Source organism: Poromitra crassiceps (genome assembly GCF_964638095.1).
Source record: "Poromitra crassiceps genome assembly, chromosome: 16".
NCBI classification, from domain to species: domain Eukaryota; kingdom Metazoa; phylum Chordata; class Actinopteri; order Beryciformes; family Melamphaidae; genus Poromitra; species Poromitra crassiceps.
Genome location: NC_139645.1, coordinates 7,030,383 through 7,041,509, shown reverse-complemented (window position 1 = coordinate 7,041,509; position 11,127 = coordinate 7,030,383). Strand labels below are relative to the sequence as shown.

General features: G+C 43.5%; 1 protein-coding gene across 1 annotated transcript; it reads right to left on the bottom strand.

Annotated features, from left to right (window-relative positions):
* On the bottom strand, positions 1–11,026 carry LOC310791403 (uncharacterized protein). Its single transcript, XM_083653099.1, has 13 exons — positions 10,860–11,026; positions 9,082–9,284; positions 8,645–8,782; positions 7,559–7,700; positions 6,200–7,478; positions 5,964–6,105; positions 5,319–5,462; positions 4,677–4,735; positions 4,303–4,493; positions 3,775–4,175; positions 2,838–2,937; positions 2,330–2,522; positions 1–1,381 (listed from the first exon to the last, which is right to left on the bottom strand). The coding sequence occupies exons 1-13, from the start codon at positions 10,983–10,985 to the stop codon at positions 1,245–1,247; spliced, it is 3,255 nt and encodes a 1,084-aa protein (XP_083509225.1). The 5' UTR covers positions 10,986–11,026; the 3' UTR covers positions 1–1,244.
* Positions 11,027–11,127: the final 101 nt, after the last annotated feature.

Here is an 11,127-nt window from a genome sequence, read left to right as displayed (position 1 = left end):
CCTTGGCGTGCCCCAAGGCTCAGTCCTAGGCCCCATCCTCTTCTCAATTTACATCACTTTACTCGGTTCCATCATTCACGCCCACGGTTTTTCATATCACTGCTACGCTGACGATACACAACTGTTTCTGTCCTTCCATCCCAATGACCCCACAGTTTCATCTCGCATCTCTTCCTGTCTGTCAGATATCTCATCCTGGATGAAAGCACGTCACCTTCAACTCAATCTCTCCAAAACTGAGCTCCTGATCATCCCAGCCAACACCCCCATACCACACCAGATTAATATCAACCTCGGTTCATCACAACTCATCCCAGCTCAGTCCGCCCGTAACCTTGGAGTCATTCACGACAATCTTCTATCCTTCAAAACACACGTCGCTGCCATAACCCGGTCATGCAGATTCACTCTATACAACATCAAGAAAATCAGACCCTATCTAACCGTACACACAGCACAGCTTCTAGTCCAGGCCCTCATTCTATCTCGCATTGACTACTGTAATTCCTTACTGGCTGGCCTTCCTGCATCCACATTCAAACCTCTCCAAATGATTCAGAACGCAGCAGCACGCATCATCTTCAACCAGCCAAACAGAACCCACGTCACACCCCTCCTCATCTCCCTCCACTGGCTCCCAGTGGCAGCCAGAATCCAGTTCAAGGCCCTAACCCTTGCATACAAAACCCTGACAAATACAGCCCCAACCTACCTAAACTCCCTCATCCAACCCTATGCCCCGTTCCGTCCACTACGTTCCGCTACTGAGAGATTCCTTTCACTTCCACCACCCAATTCACTCACCAGGCTCTTCTCCTCTGTTGTTCCCCGGTGGTGGAATGAACTACCTAACCCTGTCCGTACCGCTGACTCCCTTACTACATTCAAAAAAAGTCTTAAGACTCACTTATTTCAGGTCCACTTCCGTACTGACGCACTTGCACAAATTCATCTCACAGGCACTTTTTCAATGCACTGATTGCACATCCAATAGCACTTTATATTTTACTATGTTCTAGATTATTCTGGTACTGTGCATACTGTATATTGCTTGTATTGTTTCTTTTTTATCTTTGTTGTACGTCGCTTTGGATAAAAGCGTCTGCTAAGTGAAATAAAGTAAAGTAATAAGATCATAGCTGATATGAGATGGTCATGTGGTCATTGGAGGTGCAGCCCCCCCGGGGGGTTGTGTGCAGTGTACGTAGCAATGCAAAATGTATTCTCCTGCACACACAGCTGTCTTAAGTTTCAAATGTTGGTAAAGGTTGATATTTGATCCTTGGCGTTTTGGCTTTGTAAACGGCCGCCGCACAGATCATTCCAACGGCTGCTAGAACACATCCAGCGATAAACACCAGGTTCAGATTCAGGTTGGTCGCTGAAAGAAAGAGAAACACAGTTTCAATCGGGCCTTGTCAGAAGGTCTGTGAGCCCACCAAGCATTTCAAACATGTGCTGTTTTTGATTCATGATAGACCGGAGAAAAGCAGGCCTGTATCTAGATATGAGGACAGGGAGGTCCGGACCTCCCTAATAATTTCAGAGAAAAAAAGAAAAAAAGTTTTTTTTTTTTTTTTTTTTTAACAAATGTAATTAAAAATATTTTGCAGTGCACTATGTTCCTTTCTTCTTTAAGAATGTTTCGGGAAATGAAAATGTAGCCTATTTAAATATTTTTATCAACAATAACAATGAAGGAAGTTACATGCTTGTAGGCTAGAGAAGAAGAAGAAGCGTGCATGCACGCACATGTTGTGTTGAACCAACCAACAACCAATAAGAATTGTTTAATCTGGCAATAAAGAAATGTGAACTTGACATGCTATTTTAATAGCCTACTCAAAAATGCACCTCCCAGGCTCCCACTATACAGCAAAGAGAGGAGTCAATGTTTCTTGATATATGCTATTCAGATCAGAATAATTAGTCTAGTCATTAAGTTTGCTGATAATATTTCTATCATGTTAAGTCTGTGTCATGTTAACTGGTGTATTCAGAGCAAATAGGGAGATATAGAGCATTATCATCATGCTATATATCTCCATCTTTGCTCTGAATGAGTGAGAAAAGGAGAAAATACTGAATAATTACATCACAACAGTATCCTAATGTTAATTAAAAATGAGATATTCCTCTAAATATGGCTAAAAAAGGTAAAAAAAAAAAAAAAAATTTAAATGATATATTACTCTAAATATGGCTAAAAAAGGGGAGGAAAAAAAACTCATTTTTTTCGGCGGCGCCTGCGCCGCCTCCCCTTGCCATGTCTGGACCTCCCCAATTTCGAAATCCTGGATACGGGCCTGGAGAAAAGGTTTGGCGTTACCTGTGCTCTCCTCCGAGGATCTTCTCAAGCGCAGGGGGCCCTGGGAAACAAAGTGGTTTGCAGTCTGGATGACGGTCGCTCTCTTGCCACGATGACGGCCAGGCGGAGAAGACGTGGAGTTGACGCATCCGCGGGAGCACCGGGTGTTGGGGTTGCCAGCTTCACACATGATCACCGAACAGCTGATGTACACCTGAACACAACACGATCATCTGTCATTACATCAGCGGACAAACCCCCCGGTGGGCAAACAAGCAGAACTGTATTCCTCTTCTGCTCTTCATCAATCCAGCCAGACCTAGGTTACATCAGTATCACGTGGTGATACATATAGTTTGGAAATAAAAAAAACAACTATATATATATATATATATATATATATATATATATATATATACATATAATGCTATACATTTAAGCATGTAGGCCTATAGATAGAGTATGACAGGTATTTGGCACTAGCGCTTTGCAGTAACTGGCTCCTCTCCAGCGAAGGTTTGATCCTCACCTGGTCGTGCTGTCCGATGAACTTGAACGCCTCTATGCTGAACCGGAACTCTCGTTGGTGCCTCCTTGGATAGATCTGAACAGTCTGGTCCACTTGACACCTGGCAAAACACAGTACAGACAAGAGAAACAGTGTCATTGTAACTCTGACCATCCCTGACATTGACTGATCAGCAGAGGTTTGGGTTTTCATTATTGTGTTAGGGATACCAGTTGGTGCCCATTTTTGCCTTTATCTCCTACTTCCTTTCTCTTCTGATATGGAGCTTTGGTTTATAACAGCAGCTTATGCTCTTTTGGTCATGTTTACTCTTTATGTCAAACAGACAAAGAACTGTATCTCTGTAGGCACCAGCTGTGGACGACCGGTGTTATGCCGAGTTCTGCATCCCCGCCGAGAATTGCATCCCCACCATATTTTGAGGCTGTTTTAACTTAAAAACGGGGATGCAAGTCTCGGCAGGTACAGACAGCCGACACCCCCCTCCATAAAGCAAATAGAGACCCCCCCAGGCCTCGAGTTCACCTGTACCCGGATTTTAAGCACCAAAGTCGGCCTCCATGAGCCAGAAGAGAGCCCCAAGAATGGAAGTCACTTCGACGCAGATTTTATGCATCAAAGTCGGTCTCCATGAGCCAGGACAGACCCCCTGGCCTGGAGGTCACGTCTACCCAGACAATTATATCATTTTTAAACAGTTACGTTTCCGTATAAATCATTACAATATACTCCCCTGAGGAGCATATTGCCAGAAAAAAATTGTGTTCATTTGTGAAGATCATCTTGCTAAACAATGTTCAAGTTTCATAAACTTTTGCTAACCACAGACCTTATTTCAGGCATTCAACCAAAATTCCATCCCAAAAAAATCATTGACCTCCAAAGTAGGGAACCAGGCAATGCTAACTGCTTCATTACCACTCAATGTTGCACTTACCCATTTTCAATGATGGGATACGTTGGCCAGTAGTTTGGGTTATCATAAGGTGTAGCTCTGCAGGACTCCACAAACAGCTCGGTGTCATTGACTGAAGATGAGGCATCTATCTCCATGTAGATCTGGTCCCCTACGTCATACTCCAGAGGGTATGAATTGGGGTCCATCATTCCCCGGAAACGGCTGCTTTGGTAGAACTCAAAGCCGTAGGTGAAGGTACCGAAGCCTTTCTCCCACACGGTGACGTTCTTCCTGTGTGCGGTGAAGCCCAGGGTCACGTTGCCCCGCTTGGCGTACTGGCAGTAGAACTGGACCTCCAGCAGGTGCTTCCTGGTGATGAGGTCTCTGACATTGTCGACGGTGGTGATCTCATTCTTGAAGATGAGGTGTTCTTCATCTTCCTGCAGAGTCAAAAGTGATTCAGTCCTTGCACTGCTATAACTCATAGCATTTAGACAAATCGATGAGCACAGTCCTTCATGAAGCAAATACCACCAACCAACCAACATCTAGGAGTGAGTTCCTTACCTCGATCTGAGTGCCACAAGCATTGAGGGGGATGATGGCGATGATGTGAGTGCTGTTGGAGTACCTCTGCAGGCTGCAGAGCGTGTTGCTGGGGTCATTAAGACGTAGATGATCCTCGTGAAGTCTGGGGAATGAGGATTTGTCCACCTCCACTCTCATTGAGGACTCACTGCAGACCACGTTGGCTATAACTGGAGGTACAGATTTGGTTGTTAATAATTTTCTCCCCAGATAACACAATACAGCATTTTCTTTTGCAACTTGAAAGAGTCTACAGCACTAAAAATGGATTTGGTGAAAATCCAACACATATATCTTTACATTTTTGGTTATTATAATTCTCTAGCCATTTATGTTGGCATAACAAGACTCACCCTCCTCCTGCCCAACCTTCACCACAACACATCGCATCTCAGACTGATAGATGCGAGACCTGAAAACCATTGAAGATTAATTTAACACAATTTAACACCTATGTAAAAGGTTCACTTTAATCTTCTCAATAGTTCAAGAGATAGGGTGGAAGGATGAAAATCTAAATGGTCTATTCATTTCCCATTTGGTTTGTTGTTGTCCCTTATACTTCTTTTTCTGGGGCGTGTCGTGAAAAAGTTCCTTCTTCTTTCATCCCTTATAAATGTATACGTTCAACCAGAATGGGTGTGTGCAATTTTGATTGTATTTCTTATTCTCACAAGAGGCAGTTTAAATAGGAAATATTATTAAATTAGTAAGATTCAGGTACAGGTGAGGAAATCAGCATCTGAATTTGGCATCTAATTAACTCTTAACAAATCTTTCTAAAAAAAGCACATTTTTGACTTACAGTTGAAATGCATCGAATCAGTGTTGAATACTGCACGTCTACAACTTCTGCATTTAGTCTGAGACTGCTGAGCAGCTTGATAGGTTGCTTACTGCAACTTATTATATTATATATATTATATTATATATATTATATTATTATTATTATATATTATTTTTATATTATAACTGTCTTTTTTCCTCTTTCTCACCCGGTTACTGCTTCAGCGACAAAGCAAATGGGGAAATGATCTCCCAGGTCATCTTCAACAGGGGTCCATCTAATGACAAACTCATCATGCATGGTCCTGTGCTTGGTGATATTCAGAGGGCCGCTGATTATCACACCTTGCAGCCTGTATGACAACAAAACAAACAAGTCAGAAATGTCACAGTGATTTCTGAGGTTATATTGTACTTGTTGAAATGAACTATTTAATTATTTAATTATCTATTTTTGCTGCCACAAGGCCAATCTGGGAACCCAGAGTCTATTTCGGCATGTAAATAGACACGTAAATAGACTCTGGGACAGCCGTACCTTTTTTTTTTAGGCTTCCTGTACAGCGCGGATCTTTCGCCCGAGACTTCCACTTCCGCGCAGCGGTGCCTTTTAAAAACATACATTGCGTCGCTTTTATTTTCAAAGCGAAATGTCAAAATTATATTTTGTATTCACTACAACAGAGCGGCGCTGCGCGGAGGCGGAAGTCCCGGGGCGGAAGATTCGCCCTGTACAGGAAGCCTAAAAAAAAGATACGGCTGTCCCAGAGTCGACAGTATTTACGTGCCGAAATAGACTCTGGGTTCCCAGATCGCCACGAGGCTAACACTGGTCATGCCTGTTCATCCCTTACGTTGCTCTTCGAGCTTCTGCCTTGACTCTGATCTCCAGTTCTCTGCTGACTTCAGCATGGAGGAGCTCGTCGTTTCTGGGTGTTGGCGGCAGGAACTTAGGCAAGTATTCTCCCTCAACGCAAGAGGGAGCGGATGGATCAACTAAAGTTCAAAATAAAGATTGATTTAAATGTCGAAACGCAATATGTTATATATTCCATGCAAATGTATAGGAAGAGCATTTTGGTTGGCTTACCAACAACTGAGAATTGCAATGGAAGTTTACTGAGGGGTGGGGTGGAGGCATACATGTACAGGGGTGTTGTGGGGCTAGGCGTCTGTCTGGGAAGGGTGTATCTAGTTGGCCTGGAGGTGGTGGTAGTACTCGTCAGGCCCCAAGGAGCAGACGTGACGGTAGTTGCTGCGGTTGTGGTCGTGGGAGGCGTGCTGGTCCGCCACCACCGTGGAATGGTAGTGCGCTGATTCCACCACCAGGGGGACGGAGTTGTGTTCTGTTGGGTCCACCAGCTGGGAGTGGTGGAGCCAACAGGTGGTGGTGTGGAGCGACTCGACCACCACCATCCACCGGGTGTTGTGGGAGGTGTGGTACTGACTCGCCACCCGTAAGGGTTCACGGTAGTTGCTGGAAGAGAGGTAGTTGTTGGAGGTGGAGTACTGGTTCGATGCCACCACCACCAAGGAGGGCTTGCAGTCGTTGAAGGTGGAGCATTGGTTCGCTGCCACCAAGGAACGTTTGTAGTTGCTGGAGGCGGAGTACTGGTTTGCTGCCCCCAAGGAGTGCTTGTAGTTGCTGGAGGTGAAGTACTGGTTTGATGCCACCACCACCATGGATTGTTTGTAGTCGGTGAAGGTGGAGCATTGGTTCGCTGCCACCAAGGAACGTTTGTAGTTGCTGGAGGTGGAGTACTGGTTTGCTGCCCCCAAGGAGTGCTTGTAGTTGCTGGAGGTGAAGTACTGGTTTGGTGCCACCACCACCATGGATTGTTTGTAGTCGGTGAAGGTGGAGCATTGGTTCGCTGCCACCAGGGAACGTTTGTAGTTGCTCGAGGTAGAGTACTGGTTTGCTGCCCCCAAGGAGTGCTTGTAGTTGCTGGAGGTGAAGTACTGGTTTGCTGCCCCCAAGGAGTGCTTGTAGTTGCTGGAGGTGAAGTACTGGTTTGGTGCCACCACCACCATGGATTGTTTGTAGTCGGTGAAGGTGGAGCATTGGTTCGCTGCCACCAGGGAACGTTTGTAGTTGCTGGAGACAGAGTACTGCTTTGATGCCACCACCTCCGAGGAGGGTTCGTCGTTGGTTCTGGTGTGGAGGTCTGAGCCCACCACCAGGGGTAGGAGACAGTCGTGCCGTGCAGTGAGCGCTTCCCTCTCCTTCCCACGTACAGTGGAGACCTGTTGGATCGAGACCCGTCCGTGTAGGCCAGCGTGATGGGCTGACGCGGGAAGTCCTCCACCACCAGCTGAAATCCATAGATGCCAGGGTACGAGGTGGCGGAGTAGGACAATGTGCACGAGCCCTGACAATGTGAATATAGTGACGTTAGTTGAGGCAAAATTAGTTGCAGAAGGTATTTGGGAAATAGATTTCTCAACCTACCTGATCTAAGTGAAAGCCTGCAGTTGATTGGCTGCACCTGTTGCACTCTGTGCCACTGGCTGTTCCATATCGACATCGAACTTGGTCATCATCAGGATCAAAAGACATCAGGTTGTATGACCGTGGGCAGTTTGCAGGAACTCTGAATGCATATGTTAATAACAAGAGTAACAGTTAGTGCCAGATGTCTGCAAAGGGTCCCCTGAAGCCCAGAACACACCGGGCCGACATTCGGCCGTCGGCAATGTCATGGCCGCCGGTGAGTGTCTGTCGCTCTAGTCTGTGTTGTGTTTCCCGCATCGTTGTTGGGACTAGTCGGCCTTGTTGGCGGCTTTTTCGGAATCGGCCTCTAAGTGAAAGCCTAATGCTGATTCAACATGTTGAATGAACATGTTGAACATGTTCATCTTCAACATGTTGAATCGGCCTCTAAGTAAAAGCCTAATGCCGATTCAACATGTTGAATGAACATGTTGAACATGTTCATCTTCAACATGTTGAAGAAGGCGCAGAATGTCTGTGCTAGTTGACCATCTCTGTAGTCTTTGCGGTGTTCAAGTGCAACACTTTGGCCACTATTTTTTTTTTTTTTTTTTTACGTCAGCCCGGCTTTACACAAAACAATAAAATCAGCAGATTGAAAAGCAAACAAGTGTAGTTAACGTCCCTATAAAGAAAAAGTTAATGTGTTGTGAGCTTTACATACCACAGAAAACTGTGTTATTAACCATCCAGCCAAATGAATGATTAGAAATTTCAGCAAGTATATAAATTATGTTTCAAAATTGTGGAAAAAAAATAAGCAGTAGCCTATTATCTGCCCTAAAACTCTGGGGGCGTGTCCGCTGAACTGTCCCCAAAAATAAATCTTCTAAAATTTTCTTTATAGCGACTAGGTAGTAGACAAGAGGTAACATAGATATGTTATGATGGAGGGGGCATGACATGGTAGAAGGACACCCCCCCCTTCCACACACACACACACACACACACACACACCCCCAACCCCCCCCAAAAAAGTATTTCCGGGCAAAATAATAATTTATTTGAGTGGTGTGTCCATCCACTGTATGATAGGGGACTTACCGTAGGAAAGGTACAATGGCAACTTCTGGAGATCTGTTTGGCTCGCGAGTATCAGATCTTATTCCTAAATCCATTAGAGTCGAGAGTCTCCAAGATCCAATGTTATTGCTTGTGTAGATCCAACAACAGCCCGCTGCCCTGGTGTGTGGATGACACAACAATCTTGAGATACTGCATCTAAACACTGTTTACTTTTAGAATTGGCAGAATAACAATAAAATAAATGTGGTTGAAAATGTTGCGGTCTACTGAAAGAGAGGATGGTCCTCAGCAAACTACAGTTTTACTGTACTATCATTTTATTAAAACTGTAATATGTTGTTATTGTTGTTGCTATTATTATTATTAATGATCATAATAACAACAACAATCATCAACATCAAATGGGTAGTAATAACAGCAATGATCATCGTGTGATTTGAGGGGAAATAGCGCACCTCATTTGAAAAGGTTTGTCACTTGGGACATGTCTTGTCGTGACTGTTTCAGTCTCACACCACGGCTGACCTCGTACTCCATTGTTGTTGATGTCAATTCTGCCGCTATGAGCTGGTCCGACGTGTCCACAGTTACCGCTGTAACAATACCAGCTGAGCTGACTACAACCATGACGAAAGGTTACCCTGTTGCGAACATCCACCTGTGGAACAAGAGCTAGTTAGTGCAATCATAAAAGGTTGCTTTCTGAAGCTGAGGGCATTTTTGTTGAGTGGAGAGCACTGAGCACTACAAGAGAACTACAGTTATAGATATAACCCCGGTTCCCCCGGAGAAGGAGAACAGTCTGAGCTGTGACAGAAAAGAAGGGAGGAGGATGAAGATGCCTCAGACCCCCGGCAGAGAGGAGTCGAGGAAAGGAATATCAATGTACAAATTAAGATTTTGTCAAATTGGATCTTCAGCATTAAGTTAATTTTACATTTTCAAACTGTAATTGGTCATCATTAGCAGACTCATTAAATACTGGTTTGCTGAAGTAGTTTGTTATAGGTAAAGTGTGCAAAAGTAAATTCAGTAGAGACGCAGATGTTAAACATCTGTCAACATCTGAAATGCACAATCACTTGCATTTCAAGCAGCCTACCCTGGTGTCCACCCCAACCCCCCCACGACCACATCAACAACACAGCATGTCCTGGCTATCCCTGCAAGTCACCCACCACCTATCTCAGCTGACCATTCAGAAATTTACAATGTACAACAAATAAGAAATTGCTAATTAACAAACAATTCAGAATCAGAAATCCAGTTCAATTCAGCCATATACATAGGTTTCTTAGTCCAGTAAAAATGTCACTTGACCTCACACTAATTGCAACAAAACCAAACTCAACTCATTTTGTATGCTCAATATGTCCTCAATGAAGGAAAAAAGTGTTAAGGAAATGTATGAAGGGAAAATTTTGAAAATTACCTATATGATGCTACCAAAAACGTTTTTTAATTTATTTTTTAACATTTTTATTTATTTATTTATTTATTTATTTTATTTTCTCCTTGAAGCAAAAAACACATACAGGATATAAGTGATGAGATTTATGGCACATTAAAAAAAAAAAAAAAAGGCTTACATAGGCTTCCATAGGCTACCATCATATTTAGGTCATTTTCAAAACCTTCCCTTCATACATTTCCTTGACACTTTTTTTCCTTCATTGAGGACATATTGAGGATACAAAATCAGTTGAGTTTGGTTTTGTTGCAATTAGTGTGAGGTTGACCCACATATTTGCGTAAAATGCCTGGACTACCTAGTCTTGCTTTCGGAAGGATGGTATTCATCAACACTGCCTTGATAAAATGCAAATGATCATATGAAATATGAAATAATATAACATTTCTATATTAGTTTCCATCTCTCCAAACAACATACACATTCATCTGAACAGTAAACTACAACTTCAGTTAACCGAAAAGACCTCAAGTTGACTCTCATTATATATATATATATATATATATATATATATATATATATATATATATATATATATATATATATATATATATATATATGTGTGTTAGTGTCTCCTCCTTTTATAAGAAGAAACTGCTACAAAATGACAAGTTATAGTCACCATATTTACAAGCCTAGGCTGTCACTAAGTTCTTGTATTCATCACCAGGACACAAGTGCAAGTGAGAACAAACAATGCAAACGGTGGCTGCACTACATGGCTGATATCATAGGGTCTCTTGCAAAAGTCGCATCCCTCACCCTAAATGTTCCATCTGGGTTTCTTCCTTTGACAGTAAAGGCCACCGTGCCGCCATAGAAGTGCGATGCAGATGCCAGAGCGATCAGGAGCAGCGGGAGCAGGAACACCAGTGTGGAAGATGCCATGGTGGAAACTCAACCATCTGTCCCAGCAGGGTGCCTCTGCCTCTCTCATCCGCACCTGCAGCATCTTTTATACACGCCTGACCGGACCTGCCAAACAACTCAGATTGGAGAATGGCCCGCTAAGTTCATTGGTATGCTTACA

Bases quoted from the DNA above. Each gene is read 5' to 3' on its own strand.
- LOC310791403 (XM_083653099.1), bottom strand. From the start codon at position 10,985: ATGGCATCTTCCACACTGGTGTTCCTGCTCCCGCTGCTCCTGATCGCT. The intron at 7,479-7,558 runs GTAGGTTGAGAA...TCACATTGTCAG, and splicing joins CAGGCTTTCACTTAGATCAG to GGCTCGTGCACATTGTCCTA. The intron at 4,494-4,676 runs GTGAGTCTTGTT...CTGTACCTCCAG, and splicing joins GAAGGTTGGGCAGGAGGAGG to TTATAGCCAACGTGGTCTGC.